The sequence below is a fragment of the Acartia tonsa genome, chromosome 10 (genome assembly GCF_053477335.1).
Source record: "Acartia tonsa isolate MP-2025a chromosome 10, ASM5347733v1, whole genome shotgun sequence".
In the NCBI taxonomy this organism is placed as follows: Eukaryota; Metazoa; Arthropoda; class Copepoda; order Calanoida; family Acartiidae; genus Acartia; species Acartia tonsa.
In genome coordinates, this window is record NC_137269.1 from 19,283,233 (window position 1) to 19,303,131 (window position 19,899).

The window sequence follows — 19,899 nt, forward strand, 5'->3', positions numbered from 1 at the left end:
TAAATCTATAATACAAAGTAGAATGATGTCTGTCCATCCCTCTGTCTGTCTGTCCGTCTGTCAGTCCCTTAAGATCTCGGTAACCACTGAACCGATTATATTCTACTATTCAGGGAATATACCTACTGGTCCTGTGGTGGTTTTAGGCTATTTTCTTGGGGGGTGGGATACCCCCAACCCCCCAAAAAACAAAAAAATCCCCCCCCATTTTTTTTTTGCTGAAGATTTTCTTGGTCCTATTACGAATTTCGCCAAAAAAAATTTTTATCACCTCTTGGGGCAAAGCCCCTAGAGGCTAGGGGCGAATCTGCTAGTATAGAATATAGTAAAAGGGCATAATTTTATTTTTAGTATTTGATTATAATACTAAACCTTGTTGTCCTAAGAAACATTACTCCAAAACCCAGATGAATGGGACAATGATATTATACAAAAAAATGGACGTACATACTTTCTAGTAATGAATATAGTATTGTACCCAACTGTTATAGAAATCATTCTGCAAAGTTTGAAATCGATAGGATATTTAAACATGTCTAAATTAAAGAAAATGTCGTCTAACCGTTTGGACGTACAGACAAACCAATCCTTACTATAGAAAAGTTTCGCATTTAAAAAGGAAAATTATAATGAAAATATAATGAATTAATAAAATAAATATAAATAATATAATAACATAATGAAATAAAGAAAAAAAAATAAACTAAGAGAATGAAATTTTTTAGTTAAATAGAATATTGAATAAGGATCATATAATGGACAAACAGACAAAGTAAGTTATAGAGCAGACTTTAAGAGAATATGCTATTACTCAAAGATTATCACGAAACCTAAGTCTTTTGAAGCATAATTGAGAGACAGACAAAATAATTTATAGACTGGATATACATATGTCATGGGAATATTCACTAAAAATCTCAACAGTCTATCATTAACAATAGCAGAGAAAACCACATGCTTAACTTAATGAGAAGAGCAATGACGAAAGGACTAACCCTAATTGTAGAAAAGTTTCTCTTTTAACAAAAAAAGTATTTTTTTTGGTATGAAGCTTAAAAATTTCATAAACTGACTAAATTCTCCATTTAAGGGAAGCTTCACATAGGTCATGGGATGGTTTTTTGCTTTTTCATTTTCAGATTTAAGCCCCTAATTGGTTTAGGCTATTTTTCTGCCTCCTTTCATTAAAAAGAGCGCAGCTGCAAGTAAATAAGAAAAGAGAAATATAAAAGAAGAATACATATTATCCTATTATATAAAGTAGTAAAACATTAACAAACGTTGGAGTGGACAAACCTAGGAATGGGACAATCGTCGGAGTGGACATTGCTTATGTAAAACACAGGAGTGTCTTTTATTTTATTTATAAGATAAAAATCTTTCAAAACAAAAAAAAAATCTTGAATATCTTTTCTCACAGACTGAAATTTTAAAATCAGTCTGACAGTTTTCCAAAGTAGGTAAGTTCTATCGAAAGGCAAAGGTTTGAAACAGATAGAACATTTCATTAAACTAAAACATATTTTTTTCTCACATTGTTTACAACTGTCAAATATGTTTTTTTATATGCCTAACCCCTGCAGGGGGCTTATTTGTATATTTATATCTTAACCTAACCTAACCTGTGTAGAAATAACTAAACAAATGTTGTTGAAACCTAATTTTTAAGATATTATAGACACTTCTGCGTTTTACTTATATAATGTTTACTCCGACATTTGTCCGAAATATCCTGCGTTTGTCCACGTTAGTAAGGCTTTCTGTTCTGAAACTTAAGATCTCAATAACTACTAAACAGATTGGGCTTTCTATTTCAGGTAAGCTTAATATTTGTCTTGTAATGGCTTTAGGCTATTTTATTTTAGGTCAAGGGATGGTTTTAGGCTATTCTATTTTAAGTCCTGGGAAGGTTTTAGGCTTTTATTCATTCCCCTTTGAATACAGAGCCAATAGATGCTGGGGGCGTAGCCGCTAGTCGATATACAAAGTTTTTTTTTTTGTCTGTAGCAAAGGATCTCGTTTGCTGCTAAACCGATATGATGTATGTCTGTCTGTCTATACCGTAGGATCTTGCTAACCGCTGAGTCCTGAGATGATTTTAAGATAGTTTATTTTTTTTCCTTATAATAAAATAACAGGATATTTGTCCATAAAAAGCGAAGCAATATCTTAATTTATGTTGTTGGAACTGTTATTCAGTTGATTATACCAAGGATCTAAAGGAATAAGACGATGGCCGATAAATTTTTATCCATCCCTAATAACGATACACAAAATTGCAACACTACAACCAAAATATGACAAAAGTCCCCAAAGTTTTGAGCCAACGAATAAGAAAACTTCATTATAAAACTTTGGAGACTATTGTAAAAATTGCCTAATGTTTCCTTTCTCCCTGAGATTATACAGACTATCCTTAAACTAATATTTACATTAAAGTAACAGGATGTTTATCAGTATCAACTGAACCGATATGCTTCTCCTTTACATTGAAGCTTATTTTACTCGCAGGAAAAGTTTTCATTTTGGGGAGGGGACCAACACTTTCAGCCCCCGGAAGGTATCACTTCCCTTAAATTCTTAACCTTCCCCCTCTCCACCACATCTATTCATTAAAGTACTCCTAGGGTCATCTATGGGATTAGCCGTTAGTGACTTAAAAATAATTCAAGTGCAATGATATATTTACCAAATTAATACGATAATTTTGTATACATTTTTTATGAAAAAAAATTATTTTGCCAAAGGCAGCCAAAAAATAAGCAGCAAATATTTCAAAAATGCTCTGATAATCAGAGATCTACAGGGATAAGACGATTGTCGATAAAATGATATATATACATATATACAGTGTGTTTTTTATGAGAACTTTTTTGAAAGCAATTTTACCTTACTTATAGTTATCAGAATTTAATGATTAATGGCTTATTCTCTTCTTTTTTTATAACCATTAATAGAAAAGCAAAAAATATTTCAGTTTTTATTCAAAAAGTACAGTAAATTAAAAAATTTAAAACTTAGGTGTCAACATCTAAAAATGGTTTTAGTGCATTTTTCTTATAATCTACCTTTGCAAGAATGGCTGCAAAACGCTTCAAAGTTGAGATATAGAGCTAAAAATTTATATACATAGATACTATTTGTGACATGTACTAGAACATTTTGAAATTTGAAGGCCATATCTCAACCAGGGAGGGAATACTGGCCCCCCCAATGTACTCCCTCCATTCTTGGAAAGGGTAGAAGATTTGAGCATAAGAAAAATGCGCTAAAACCATTTCTCGTATTCATTTGAATCCGGTGGATAGGAACCGGTTCTCATCCATACGAAAAAACTATGTCTAGCATCGTATTATATCCAGCTTTCTACGAATATAGATATGTACAATCATAAGATTAAACCCAGTTTTTTTAGCCGGTGCCTTCGGCACCTCGGGGCTAAAAAAACTAGTTTTAATCTCCTAATTGTACTTTCTATATCCGCGGAAAGCCGTTTATAATACGATGCGAGAAATAACTATTTTAGATGTTGACACCCATGTTTTGAAATTTTGAATTTACTGTACTTTTTAAATAAAAACTGAAATATTTTTTTGCTTTTCTGTTAATGGTTATAAAAAACGAAGAAAATAAGCCATTAATCATTAAATTCTGATAACTATAAATAGGGTAAAATTGCTTTCAAAAATGTTCTCATAAAAAAACACTGTATATATATGTATGTTTATATATTAATTATTCCCATTGATGATTCACAAAATTACCCCTTCTTTAGTTTAGAATTAGTGGTTGAAACATTTAGACACTCAACTTAATGAACTAAACAATCACAAAACAATAAAAAGTCCCCAAGGTTGTTAATCTAACGAATAAGAAAACGGTATTATAAAACTTTTGAGACTAGACAGCACTCTTGGATAAGCCAACTTATAACACTTTGGGAACTATCCCAATCCTCCCTGGCGAAATGACAATGAGATTTTTTGGTAAATTTGTGGCAAACTTTATTCTTAATAAATTAGCACTTGCCAAAATTATACTGGAGAGATATTTCATTGAAGAATAAATCTTTTTTTTTGCCCAAACTTTTCGTCAGCCAATAATAACAGATAAGTTAAACATTGTAAAAATAATATAGTAACTTAACTCGAGTTGTCAACGGCAGAAATTAGGTCCTGAGATGGTTTTAGGCCTGGAAAGGTTTATAACAATTTTATCTGTATTTCTTAAAATAAATTAACAGAATCTTTGTCTGTATGTATGAATGTCTGTCTGTACCGAAGGATCTTGCTAACCGCTGAACCAATATGGTTCTCCTTTACAGTGAAGATTCCTATAGGTCCTAAGATCGTTCTCCTTAATAGGGTAGCTTCTCATATGTCCTGGGGAGGTTAATAACTATTTTATTTTAATCCTTATAATAAAGTAACAGGATCTTTTTTTTGTATGTATGTCTGTCTGTACCTTGCTAACCACTAAACCGACATGGTTCTCCTTTACAGTGAAGCTTCATATGGGTAATGAGATGGCTTTAGGCTATTTTATTTTTAATCCTTATAAAAAGTAACAGGATCATTGTCTGTATGTATCAAAGAAGATCGCTAACTGCAGAACCGATATGGTTCTCCTTTATAGGGTAGCTTCCAATAGATCCTGGGAAGGTGTATAACTGTTTTGAAGAAGGATATAAGGGGCTATTAAGGGGCGATGGAGAGGCTATGTAGAGGCTATGTTATATAAATTAAGGTAAGGGGCTTTTAAGTGGCGATGGAGGGCTATTAAGGGGCGATGGAGAGGCTATGTTATATAAATTAAGGTAAGGAGCTATTAAGGGGCGATGGAGAGGCTATGTAGCGGCTATGTTATATAAATTGGCTATTAAGGGGCGATGGAGAGGCTATATAGGGGCTATTTTATATAAATTAAGGTAAAGGACTATTAAGGGGCGATGGAGAGGCTATATAGGGGCTATGTTATATAAATTAAGGTAAGAGGCTATTAAGGGGCGATTGAGAGGCTATGTAGGGGCTATGTTATATAAATTAAGGTAAGGGGCTATTAAGGGGCGATGGAGAGGCTATATAGGAGCTTTGTTATATAAATTTAGGTAAGAGGCTATTAAGGGGCGATGGAGTGGCTATGTAGGGGCAATGTTATATAATTAAATTAAGTGGCTATTAAGGGGCGATAGAGAGGCCATATAGGAGCTTTGTTATATAAATTAAGGTAAGGGGCTATTAAGGGGCGATGGAGGAGCGATGTAGGGGCCATCAAGTTGCAATGTAATATAAATTTGGAGAAGGAGCGATGAAGGGGCGATGTAGGAGCGATGAAGGAGCGATGGAGGAGCAATGTAGGAGCGATGTAGGAGCGATGTAGGGGCCATCAAAATGCAATGTAATATAAATTTGGAGAAGGAGCGATGAAGGGGCGATGTAGGAGCGATGAAGGAGCGATGAAGGAGCGATGTAGGAGCGATGTAGGAGCGATGTAGGGGCCATCACAGTACAATTTAATATAAATTTGGAGAAGGAGCGATGAAGGGGCGATGTAGGAGCGATGAAGGAGCGATGTAGCAGCAATGTAGGGGCCATCAAGTTGCAATGTAATATAAATTTGGAGAAGGAGCGATGAAGGGGCGATGTAGGAGCGATGAAGGAGCGATGTAGGAGCGATGTAGGGGCCATCACAGTTCAATTTAATATAAATTTGGAGAAGGAGCGATGAAGGAGCGATGTAGGAGCGATGGAGGGGCGATGTAGGAGCGATGGAGGGGCGATGTAGGGGCCATCAAAGTACAATGTAATATAAATTTGGAGAAGGAGCGATGAAGGGGCGATGTAGGAGCGATGAAGGAGCGATGTAGGAGCGATGTAGGGGCCATCACAGTACAATTTAATATAAATTTGGAGAAGGAGCGATGAAGGAGCGATGTAGGAGCAATGGAGGGGCGATGTAGGAGCGATGGAGGGGCGATGTAGGGGCCATCAAAGTACAATGTAATATAAATTTGGAGAAGGAGCGATGAAGGAGCGATGGAGGGGCGATGTAGAAGCGATGGAGGGGCGATGTAGGGGCCATCAAAGTACAATGTAATATAAATTTGGAGAAGGAGCGATGAAGGGGCGATGTAGGAGCGATGAAGGAGCGATGTAGGGGCCATCATAGTACAATTTAATATAAATTTGAAGAAGGAGCGATGTAGGAGCCATGGGGGGGCGATGTAGGAGCGATGAAGGAGCGATGTAGCAGCGATGTAGGGGCCATCAAGTTGCAATGTAATATAAATTTGGAGAAGGAGTGATGAAGGGGCGATGTAGGAGCGATGAAGGAGCGATGTAGTAGCGATGTAGGGGCCATCACAGTACAATTTAATATAAATTTGGAGAAGGAGCGATGAAGGAGCGATGTAGGAGCGATGTAGGAGCGATGTAGGGGCCATCAAAGTACAATGTAATATAAATTTGGAGAAGGGGCGATGGAGGAGCGATGTAGGGGCCATCAAGTGGGTTGTTATATAAATTAAGGTAAGGGACTACGGAGGGGCGATGGAGAGGCTATAAAGGAGCCATCATGGGGCTATAGCATAGCCTCTTATCATAAGAGGCGATATGAACGCCCCTTTAAAGGAGCTATTAAGAGGCCATGAAGGAGCTATAGCATAGCCTCTTATCATAAGGGGCGATATGAACGCTCCTTAAAAGGGGCTTTCACATCGCTCCATATGATGAGAGGCTATGCTATAGCTCCTTGAAGGAGCTATAGAAAATCATCGCTCCATATGGAGGGATGTCGTGAAAAGGAGTATACCCGAAGTTTGCGTTGAACAAGAAAATCATCAAAACTCAGAATTCAAATTCAAAATCATAGACAAGGAAAATTATAATGAAATTTCCAATATGGCCCTAAATTTGATTATTTCCGCTGAAATAAACCAGTTTTCGAGCCATACTGAAAAAAAACTATGTATCGTCTCGTGTCAAAAAAAGGAAAATCCAAGTGATAGGATTAATCCCTGTTGTGTTGTACCAGTCCTGTGGCCCTTTAGGGTAAACAAACAAGCTATACTAATTTTTCCTGCCAACGTACAATTTTATATGATACGATGCCAAATATAATATCTTGTAATTAAATATAGTCAAGTTTCTTTTGTTTGAAGCTAAAGATCTATAAAATGGCTGTTTTATTAGATTGTGGTTTTATAAACTAAATAATACCAATAATATTTTGGACGTAGGTCTAAGTAGAAGTTCCTATTAATTTAAGCTATAACAGTTAAAAAATTCATGATCTTGTCTGCAAGTCTTCACTGCGCTTTGTGTTGCACCTGTTTAAGACCAAGGCATTTCCTCTACTCTTAATATTATACATACATGTATCTGATAAAACAACAATAGATCTAATGTATAATGTCTAAAGGTATGTCCCTGTGTTGACTGAAATTACTGTTAATAATTAACATTGCTGGCATACCCAAAGAATAATATAATTTAGATTTTTTATTGTCCCACCTTAGTCCCTGGTCTCTGTAATTAGAATGCACGTCTAGAATCTTTGATTATTATAGTTGAAAACTTTATTTATATATCTTTAATTGCTCTTGAGATATAGGACTAAAATTCTAGACATTATTTTCTTGATTGATTTTGCAAGTTTTAAAGCTAAATTAAATTTTTTATTTATAATAATAAATAAGAATTTTTTGAATATTTTATACATATAACAAAACCTAGCGAGCATAAATTGGACTTTGGATACAAGACTTAACCTGTAATTAGGAGGTTAGCATAAAAAAAAAATATTTTGGGTTTTTACTTGAGGAAAATTATGCACACAAATAAAACTAAATGTTTATATATATATATATATAAATATACATACCGGCGGTTGCGCCCCTAGCATCTTTCAGCTCTGTATTCAAAGATTGAAAGAACACATCATAAGACTAAAATCTAATAATTAAATGACCTAAAACCAACCTATGTGAGGCTATACTGAAATAAATTATTAATCGGTTGAGTATTTATTGAAACATTAAGGTTCAGACAAAGATTAAATATTGCTATTGAAATTTCAGATTTAAAAATAAAAAAATATAACCAAATAAATATTCAATGGCACTGGTTATTTTGATTCTTGTTTTTATTTTTATTAAATTCAATTAGAAACTACTTTTTTATCTTTAGTAAACAAATACACTAATACGCAGATTAATACAAAATTATTAAAAAAAACATTTTTTATTTGTTTAATTAATTCAAAAGATAATAAAATAATTTTAAGTAACAAGGATGAAAATGTATTTAAGGCGAAGCACTGGTGTCCTGGAAAGAAAACAGGTTTTTTTTGACATACGTCTCACAAGACCTATGTAGTCATGACCGGAAGACAATGACGGTTTAGTACATGACTTTCGTTAAATCACAGCTGATCATTTTTGTGGATTTTTTTGAAAATTACTTTTATATCCAAAATTTCATAGTTTTTCCCAAAAAAATCTCAATTTTCTCACATTTGCTGCTTAGTTAGCCCAAATTTACGCAAGAAAAGTATAATAAGTAACAGCTGTACTGAAGATTGTGCTATCACCTATAACAAGATCTTTCAGAATCAATGGAATAAGATTTGTAGTCTAGAAATTGAGTAAGAGTTAATTATTTTGAATTAATGTTCAACAATAAATTTGAACATCAGAACTGCTTCTTGCCTCCATAGGCTTTCACCTGGCTTTAACATGATTCAATCTATCTGACTTTGCCTTTGACTCCACAACATAAAGTTATTGCCCTCAAATTTCTTCCACTAAAACATTATCTCCTATCAATCCACATGTTAAACTTCTTGTTTAAAGACGTTAAAGTTACCATCCCTGTCCTTCAACTTTAACAAGTATGCCTCATAATACTTTCCACTAAACAGGGTACCTCTCTCCACCCTGGTATAGCCAGACCTCTATTCTAGCCGGCTGACATGTTTCACCCAGCCTATAAATCTTGATGGAAGTCAGTTTAGAATTATGACCTTGTTTGTTAATCAACAATTTCACACACTTTTGACTCTTTCTTTATGGCACTTGTTTGCTATTGAACTTGTGGCTTGACTTTTGCCATATAAAGGGATAACCTCAAGATTCAGAATAAACTTTCAAGTATTCTTACTTTTTACTTCCTTTGGTTTCCTATGAACCAACTACTGTCATGAGAGATCTTACCATGAATGAAAGCCAAGACTGCCATGCATCTAGCTACATGGTCTTTAAGACTCCCTTGCCTTAGTTATTTCAGCTAAGAGCTCATATCCTCTCATTCTTTATTACTCAGAAATTCACCATGGTTTCCGCCTACTCTGCTGATTGAAAGTCAGGTGGGTCTATGATTCCAAATTTAACACCATTTGATAAACAAACTGCCCTTTATTTTTGCTTTGCTAATCCTACATTTTGGTCTTCCTGTTCAACACCTTCCTAGGTCCCTTTACTACTAGTAGCTTTTAGGAAGGGTAGTATTGATCTGCTTAGGACAAAGAACTTGCCTGTGTTTATTTTCAAATTGGATTTTAAAGTCGCCATTGGAAATCACACTTGAATAAAATCTAGTTATGATCATGTAACCAGCATTCACATTCACTCTAGTAATAAGCTACTATTATTTTCTTCAAGCTATGAGCCAAGTGCGTTCCTGTCAGTTAGCTGCTCTTACACTATCTTGAATACACTATCTTGCAAATTATTCATCCAGCTTAGAATCCAATATGTATCTATAATCATTCTGTAGGTTCACCTATGTAAAACCTTCCATGGTTCTCACTATGACATTTAATCAGTAGTAAAGACAAGCAGTGTGTACAAAGGCAGAGACTCAATCAAGACCAGCTATAGACTGATCTTTACACGGATTCCAAGTTCATGTCAAACACTTACAGGTGATAATCCCACTTGTTAAAACTATTAACCTTCTACTAAGCTCTTTTGAACCAAGGACTGGTTGTATATTTAATTGTAGCCTGGTATATATGGTAATATAGGACTTTAAACATGGCAACTGTGGTTGTGGATATATATGTTATACTCCAAGCAGATTTTGTTTTGATGCTGAGACATCAAATCAGCCAGGAACCAATATTGAGCAGGATAACTTGTTAATATTTCAAGGAAACTTTTTTAAAAAATATAATATGTCATGAGGCATGCAACAGGGACATGAAATATTTTTTAAAAAGTTAATTACAAGAGTTGTTTAGACATCAATTCAAATATTTACTTCAAATAACTCTTATTTCATTTCTAGACTACAAATCTTAGATTATTCAAGATTCTTAAAGATTTTGTTATTAATGATAACACAGTTTTTTAGTTCAGCTGTATTTATTATACTTTTCTTGTGTAAATTTTAGTTAACTAAGCTGCAAATGTGAGAAAATTGTGATTTTTGAAGGAAAAACTATGAAAATTTGGGTATAAAAGTAATTTTCAAAAAAAGCCACAAAAATGATCAGCTGTGATTTAACGAAAGTCATGTACTGAACCGTCATTGTCTCCCGGTCATGACTACATAGGTCTTGTGAGACGTATGTCAAAAAAAACCTGTTTCCTATCCAGGACACTGGTGGAAGAAGCAAAAAATATTAAAAAAAAGAAGTAAATAATTAATAAATAAAAATAATTGTTGCTTTATTAGACTAAAACAAATTATATTTTTTAGGATGTTTTTCTACAGATTTATTACATTTGTAAGAATAAGTTTGGCTTAATAAAAAGAATATTGTTGATAAACATTTAAGATTAGAAAAAATATAAATATTACAAGTTTTACTCTGTTTTATCTAGTATAAAAGTGTTTTATGTTTACAAAACATAAAGTATGTTCTTTTATATTCTGTTAATATCATTAGTGTCATATTCTAACTGTAAGTAAATTGTTTTGATTCTATAATTCTTTCATTGGTCGAAAAGTTGATGGGAAAATAAAATACAAATATTTATATGTTCATATTATAATTATTTAATGATTATTTGCTGCATAAGGTAACCTGTAACAAAACATGATATTTAGGTCAAAGTTCTGGTTGTGGAGATGATTCTCTACATTATGCCTCCAGCCAGGTTGACTTTATTGAATCTCCAGGTAATAAAATACAAAATAGGTTTGTTACTCAAGATCTCTAAAATGTAAAAGGAACTGTTCTTTCAGTTTTCTTTCTCAAAAACAACACATACATTTTTTCATTGTTTTTTCTTATCTAAAATATATTTTTTTATAAAAAAATCTCATTAGTCCATAACAAAGATTATTTATTGTAAGGTTATGGGAATACTGAATATCCAGAGAACTTGAAATGTACCTGGAAAATACAAGCACCACCAGGAGAACAGGTTCACTTTTGGATTTCAAATCAAATTTGTAAGAATAAAAATTCAAATATATCAATTTTGAGCACTTGAGATTTTTAGTGGCTATTTTAGCAACTTATGTGTATAGAAAGGAATACTTTAAACTTCAGAGATCTTTAGTAGTATAGAAATAAATTCAATACCTCAAACAATTTCTTTAGGTAAATATTTGGTTTGAGGATCCATTCCATCTAGAGGCTGGTGTAAGTGGAATATGCTATGACAGTCTTACTGTCTACAGGTATATAATAAAAAATTGTTACTCATAAGAAATAGGTATCTGTTTTATCTATAACTAGCGGCTTCGCCCCTAGCCTCTAGGGGCTTTGCCCCAAGAGGTTTTTTTTTGGGGGGGGGGTTGGGTAGTCGACCCCACTATTTTAATTTTAGTTATAAAAAGAATTTTTTTGGGGGGGGGGGTTATTTTTCATTTTTTGGGGGGTTGGGGGCCTATGAGAATCTACCCTGAAAAGGAGAACCCGATCGGTTCAGCGGTTAGCGAGATCCTTCGCTACAAACAAACAGACAAACAAACAGACAAACAAACAAACAGACAGACATCGTTCTACTTTGTATTATAGATTGTATGGGTTATCTATTTACAAATTGTTCAATACTTATAGGGGTGAAAGTACAAGTTCTGGAGTGCTTGCTGAGTTGTGTGGCAGTGAGGTGCCTTCACCAATGAAAGCTGAACAGAGCACCTTTGCTGTTGTATTTGAGACAGATTATGAGTTCCATTATGAAGGGTTTAGAATGTATTTTGTTACGGAAGGAAATACAACCACTCCTGATATTCCAACTACAACAGAAAGGTATGATTGAAGAATTCTTAAACTAAGCTGTAACATTTTATAAATGATAAATGTTTATTTATTTCTCTTTTCTTTTAAGGCCATCATAAGAAGATCATTTTTATATCACTGAGTATAGAATTTCTCTTAATTATTATTTTCATCAGGCAAACCACTGAAGGAAAATGCAGTGGACAGTTTACCTGTGCAAATGGAGACTGTGTTGATTTGAGCAGGTAAAGTTTTATCCACAGCCACAAAATTTAAGGCTGGATACTGGAATTTTATACATAACTGCATTATTTTCGGCTACCATGATTTCATGTTCATTCTTATCCAGAACTACAGCTCAATTTAATATGTTTTTACTTCTAACAAACTAAGGAATCAGTCATAAAAAAAAATTCATATGAATTATGTTAGCCGTTGTGATGGAACTGAAGATTGTTCTGATGGTTCCGATGAAATGAACTGTGCAGAAGGAGATTGTGGCAACCCAGTCATTCCTCCCCAGACAAACATTGGTGGAGATAGGGTAAGTTAATTCTTATGTAAACTTATAAATGATAAGTTTTGAAAATACAAATAGCAGACAATGACAAATATTTAATCATTATAGAAAATCAAACAAACCAAATTAACTGAATTTTTCAAATTTTTAGATTATAAATGGCCAAGAGGCTGTTCCTCATTCATTCCCTTGGCAAGTTTCAATAAAAGGTGAATAAGGCATAATATTTTATTAGAACATTGTCAAAGTCAATTAGAACATTAGTTACCCGTCCAAAATTTTCCAAATTTTGATTATTTCTCTTTATAGGCAATGATATGGAGCACTACTGTGGAGGATCTGTTCTGAATGAGAACTGGGTGATGACTGCTGCACATTGTGCTGAGATTGTGTTTATTGGCACTTACAATGGAGATGTAGTTGTAGTTGGTCAGCATGACAGGTTAATACTGGTTTTACTAATAAAAAAAAAATATTAGGTAATGGTATTGCAAAACTTAAATCATGTACCTAAAATGTTCAAGATTTAAATTAATGCAAAGGTTTCTTATTTTAGAAATGATGCCAGTGAGACAGACAAGCAGACAATTATGATTGAAGAGAAGTATATTCATCCCAATTATGACACTCCTGACAGAGCTAATGATATAGCTCTCTTGAAGTTGAGAGAGCCCATCCAAATGGGCCCAACAATATCCCCTCCCTGCATTCCTACACAAAATGATTTTGGAGATTCTAGCAGTTTTCCAGCTGGTAAACTTTAATATTTTAAATTAGAATTTCATTAATGATTTAATTATAATTTACACTATAAAAAGATTTATTCCTTTACTTCTTTGTATCTGGACAACTATTCTTTAGGTATGACTTGCCTGCTTTCTGGTTGGGGTAAGGTTGGAGAAGATGAACATTACAATGGAGACATGTTTGGACAACCATACAGGTTTTAGATTACCTTTTATTGTCAAGTACCATACATAGCAGCAATGTGAAATAGCAAGCACTATTTCAAAATCACAGACTTTGTGACATCATTATAGAATAACCATTAGAATTCTTTATGTGTTTTTTTATAAATAAGCTTAATATCAGGCTAAGATATACAGACCTTGATCTTGTTGATGATAACACTTGCAAGAAAATTTACCTTGAAGAGGCTGGGTTTGACATTCAGGTAATTCATAGTATACATACAAAAAGTCCTCATCTAAATATAATGCCTTCCATTATATAAAATAGTTTTTTTTTGTCTGTACATGAAGATCTCGAAAACTACTGAACTAATTTAAAGAAGCTTCACATAGGCCTCAGGGTTGTTTTAGGCTGTTTTACTTTTTACAAGCGAAGCTTTTCTATAATTAGGGTCGGTCCGTCCGTCCGTCCGTCCGTAACGGATAGCTTTTTTCGTTAATTTAGGCATGTTAGAATTGTCCTATCGATTTCATATTTTGCATTGTGATTCCATTAGTAGTTAGGTACGATTTAGAAAGCGTAGCAACTCTATAATCATTACCGAAATGTCCGTACGTCCATTTTAAATAAAGTCCTATAATCAAGTCCTAAAAATGTAAGTATGTCCATAAACATTATCCTGTATAAAGCAGTTTTTCAACAAATTTACTTAAAATTTTGCATCGACTCTTACACATTCATATTCTGATTATTCAGTTCTGACACTATGTAATGTTAATGTCCGTTTGTCCTACCATTTCAGTGCTTCGCTTTTATGGATGTTGTCATCCTTGTTGATTAAAAACTTTGGGGTGGTTTGAGCTATTTTCTTCCCTTATCCCTCCTCTTCTAATGTTAAGCCCCTATATGTTAGGAGTGTAGCAACTGTATAAAGCAACAATTATACAATGAAACACTGTGTATTAGACTTTTAAATAAACTGTGTCGATCACTCTATATTGATTTGAATTATAATCATAGTGATAAATAAAATATTGCATTATTGATCTGATTAAATGAAAATTTAGGAAATGATGCAATGTGCTGGAGGAAATGGAAAGACATCCTGTAACGGAGACTCTGGAGGTCCTCTGGTCTGCCAGAAGGATAACATATGGTTCCAGGTATAAACTCTTCAATCAAAATATGTATGTTTTTTGTTTTACTCTGTAGGGCCTATTAGAGTTGCATCTTTTTGTAATTAAGATTTTTTATAACCCTAGTACTAAATCTAAATCTAAGTCTATATATCAGCTGGTTACCAAAAATATTTTTTTCCCCGCTAGATTGTGTTAGTTATGTTTTTAGCTAATTATCAAAAATATCTGCAAGGCGGCGTTTTTTTATTTTTGGCGATTTCTCTTGGGAGGGTGGTGGTACTATCCCCCAAAACAGATATAAACCTCCCAGGCAGGACCTATGAAAGGCTACACTGTAAAGGAGCACCATATCGGTTCAGCGGTTAGCGAGAACCTTTGGTACAAACAGACAAAAAGACAGACAGATAGACATCCTGTTACTTTATTATAAGGATATTTATTTAAGGTTGGAATTGTAAGTTTTGGACCAGCCCCATGTGATGCAAACTACCCAGCAGTTTATACCAGAGTAGCTGCCTTTAATGACTGGATACATCAAACTATGACTGATAACTCATAACTAATTTTTTTCTTGTTTTTATATTTTAAACCATTATATGATTATGTATTACTTGAAATAGGAATGTTAACATTCTATTTATTGATTCAACTAAATTATACTGGGTTGAAGGAGGTAATTGAGTCAAGGAAACAAATTTTTATGAAAAAATGAAAAAAATGACAAGTATATTCAGGAACCACCAGGATTGATGTTTTACCCCTTATTTTCAGTAAATTATAAGTAACAACATTTTGCATCAAAAGGGACTAGGAATGGTTCATCTAAAGGAAAACTATTTGGCCAGAATTGAATTTAAATTATTTCCCTTTTTGGTAGCTATTTGCAACATGAATTGTACAATAATAAGTTGACTAACAATTAATTTTATCATATTCTATTCAAAAGTGTCAAGGACGCCTATACTTCTTTGTACTAAGATACGTTACTTTGTTTGTTTTATATCTAAAACAAAATGAATATTCTTGACAAATCTCTATTTTTCAATTTTAAGTCAAGATATAAATTGCATTCCAGAGTTGTTTAATACACATCTATGACAATATAACCTAATATAGAAATAGTTTGAAAGTTATTGTTATAATAGCTATTGGAAAATGACTTTGGATCTCTTCTGAGATATTGAATCTTCATTCCCATATAAACAACCCCTTAAATAGTGGATGTAAATATTCATTTATTTCCCTGGTATCTCATTTATATCCCTGGTATGATTTTAGAAGATTTTTAATTTTTTTTGGAAGATTTTATAATTTTTATTAATTACTAAAAGAAAGAAAATAATCATAGCCGGGAAATAAATGAAAATTAAAAACCAAAATTAAACCACATTTTAGCATAAAAAAATTAGTTTTTTGTTTAAATGAGAATGATATTCCTGTCCAGTTTTTTGTTTAGGAATGAATATTTCTTACCCTCGTGAATAAATGATGACCTATCGGTCCATCATTTATTCCCTCGGGTAAGAAATATTCATTCCTAAACAAAAAACTGGACAGGAATACCCCATTTAATCGCGGATAATCTTTATTTCAATCTAACCTCCACAGTAGCAGATATCTGGGGCCTTGAAAAATAAGTCAGTCAAAATGATAACTTAAGCCAAGCTTTTCTGCAATTAGGGTTTGTCCTTCCCTGCGTCCGTCCGTAAGAAATTGCTCTGACAATTAATTTGGGCTTCTTAAACTGTCATATCGATTTAAAACTGTGTATGATGATTTCTAAAACAGTTAAAAGGTCAACAAATTTTCTTTATTCATTTGTTGAGCGTCTCTTTGAAAAATGTTGTCATCCTTGTTTTGAAATCAAAAACATTAAAAACTTTTGCTTTGATCATTACCATTTTAAAATTTTAAATGTAGAAATAATTTTTTTTATGAAATGTCCTCTTTAAATATTTTTTTCTAACTGTGTGCCCATCCCGAGTATGTAAAAAAAACATCCACATATGTTAGATTCCATATGGGGGTAATTTAAAGTTCCATTACGCAAAACTACGCAATTTTATCATATGGAGTGGTCTGTACAAGAAAAACAATAGGATCAAATCATAATAACGTCATGGTATTAAAAAATTGAATCTAATAATTTACAATTGTTAATTCTTTACAGGATATTTTAGGTTTTATTTAAGATTTATTTTGTTATTTTCCAAATTCCTACCCATGCACCCAAGTAATGCATAACATGAGGGGCGTCCAAGCTTTTTTTTTTTGGGGGGGGGTAATTCGTCTTTGGGGGGGGGGGGTAATCTCCACTTTACCCCCCCCCTTGGACGTCTATGCATAACATTTCTATACTCTTCCTGTAACCCTTATTACCTACTTATTATTTACTTATTCTACCTGTCAGGGATCTAAAGAGAAAAGGCAACGGACAATAAAATGATGAACATTGAAAACCTCTAATTGAAAAAAAACAACAAATTTGAACATTATAGGCTACTGGCTTGTTCTCCCCAATCAAGATTTAATAAAAGTTTCAAAAGATTGTTGAAAACCAAATGATAGAACGTGTGTATTCTGCGTTATTTTTAATGACATTTTCTACGTATATGAAAAGGAACATTTATGTGTAAAATATTTAAATTATCCAAAAAGTTAATCTTTTTAAGAATAACAGTAGATAAATTAATCCTTACATATTCCAAAATAGAGTCCTTCAATATGAAAACAAAAGGATGACAACATTTATTAAAGCGACAGTAGGGCAAACGAATATTATTTGTAGAATGTCAGAGCTTAATAACAAGAATATAAATTTATAACTCTAAAAAAACTGTTTTTAAACTTGTTTAAAAATTTCTTAGATAATGCAGGATACTGTACAACCTACATTTTAGGACTTTACACAGTTGCTTTGCTAATAAAATTGTACCTTGTTGTTCTTGGAATCGTCAGGACAAAAATCAGAGAATGGCCTTAAAAAATAATTAATAAAAGTTAAAAAATTCAACATGTTTTAAATGGATGTATGGACTGTCTGGTTATGTTTTCTGAATCTTACTCTTAGTTGAAATCGATAGGACAATTGTTCAATGTACATGCCTAAATTAAAGATTAGTTTTTAAAGTAGGCTTAATCCATGAAATGCAGAACCTATTTCTTCCATAGGTTAGATAAATCTTACGATAAATCTTACAGACGTCGACATTGTTCTATTTTGTATTAAAGATTAAATCACGGTGAAGTAAAGTTAAAGAATACCAAAACTTTTCTTTAGGTTCAAGTATTATTATAAAACATGACTTTCATCAGAGTTTAAGTTTAAAGTTTTCCAGAAAACATTCATATAAAAACACAAAAAGTACTTATTCTTATTTATGCACTAATACTGAAATAAAATTTTTGATAGTTCTTAAGAGTAATTTAATCACAAGTTAGCTGTTAAAGAGCATAAAGTATGAAGATGAAATATTTTGACGTATTTACAAAAACACTTATATCATTCCAAGGTTTTGCTAAAAAACTTAGTTTTTCTTACTAGGAATTTACCAAAATGTTTTAAGATAGCGGGACAAAGTGTCTCAAAAATCAGCCATGTGACGTCATAAAAATGATGGAGATGAGAGGAGAAGTTGGAAAGAAACCCCCTAAAATGAGATGGATAATCCCTCTTTGGGGATGTACAGTACACCGATTTATCGGCCATTGTCTATTCCTTTGAATCCCAGATATAATTGGCATTCCAAATATTCTAGTAAAAACTGTGTGTATACAATAAATTTTTCAACTTGAAATTGGCCCAGAAATTGTGAAATTGAATTGATAGAATATATAAACTTTTACAAAAAAAGCATTACAGTCATCATTCCTAATGAAACAAGGATGACAACATCCATAAAAGCGAAGCTCTGAAACGGTATGACTGACGAACATTAATTCCTATAGAGTGTCAGAACTGAATATACAAAATATAAATATAAAAGTTTTGACAAAATTATACGTAAATTTGTTGCAAAACTTCTTAAGTACAGAATTCTATTTAAGGACATACTGACATTTTAGGACTTTATTATAGGGATGCTTCGCTTATAATATTGTACCTTATTGTATTAGGAATCAGTACTCCAAAAATCAGACCAATCGGATGATTACATCACATAAAAAATTGTTGTTAAAAAATCAACATGTTTAAAATGGACGTAAGAACATTCTGGTAACGATTATAGAGTTGCTGCTACGCTTTCTAAATCGTACTACTTGAATCAGTATGCAAAGTTTGAAATCGATAGGACAATTCTAGCATGGCGAAATAAACGAAAAAAGCTATCCGTTACGTACGGAAGGACGTACGGACCGACTCTATTTATAAAAAAGCTTCGCTTTTAAAAAAGATATTAAATGTATTATATTTAGAAAAAATTATATTATTTAATACTTATATTTGCGGGAATATTTGTGAAAGAAATCTTCCAATTTTTAACATTTACAAAACAGCCTACTTTATTGCATCAAGATCCATGACAGATCTATGTAGGAAATAAATGTCTATATATGAGCTCAAGTTTTCCAAGCGATAAATGTTTAAAACTCATATTGCTCCAATAATCCGTAATAAAATCTCATTGACCAGATAGATAAGATCCATTATTTTACTGTATGAAGAATAAATTCATTATTTTTATTTCATGTTGCTATTTGAATTATATTGAAGTATTAAATTTCTATCCATAAAACAGAAAATTTAAATTTATGATATAGTAAATAAAAGAAAACTTAGTTTTAAAATAATTTGACACTAGCGATACATGCGTAATGTGGTCAGATATTGAACTAAAATTTAACAGTTAACTAAACATGTTAACCCTTTCAGGACGATAATTTGAAATAAAAAATATTAAGACCCTAAAAAAGTTTAAAGAAAGAAATCGTCAGGGAGAAGATAATGGAAGAATAGTGTTAATAGTCAGAATTCAGATAACCAAAAGAAAGTATTTACCCTTTCAAAATCTTGCCAATAGCGAGATAATTATATCGAGCCCAACTCTAGTATGCTAATATGTCCGACTATGTGGGAAAAAAAAGTTACTTTTCCTTTCATCTACAGTTACAAAAATCGCTTGGAACGATAGGAAATTTATTTTTATGTGGGAT

At 32.8% G+C, this 19,899-nt stretch overlaps 1 protein-coding gene across 1 annotated transcript; it reads left to right on the forward strand.

The window, feature by feature from the left end:
* The first annotated feature begins 10,810 nt into the window (after positions 1-10,810).
* On the forward strand, positions 10,811-15,381 carry LOC145329604 (chymotrypsin B-like). Its single transcript, XM_080173895.1, has 14 exons — positions 10,811-10,905; positions 11,052-11,123; positions 11,301-11,371; positions 11,551-11,630; positions 12,013-12,204; positions 12,351-12,419; positions 12,607-12,718; positions 12,846-12,903; positions 13,004-13,136; positions 13,251-13,447; positions 13,556-13,637; positions 13,787-13,868; positions 14,674-14,769; positions 15,191-15,381. The coding sequence occupies exons 1-14, from the start codon at positions 10,860-10,862 to the stop codon at positions 15,302-15,304; spliced, it is 1,404 nt and encodes a 467-aa protein (XP_080030021.1). The 5' UTR covers positions 10,811-10,859; the 3' UTR covers positions 15,305-15,381.
* Positions 15,382-19,899: the final 4,518 nt, after the last annotated feature.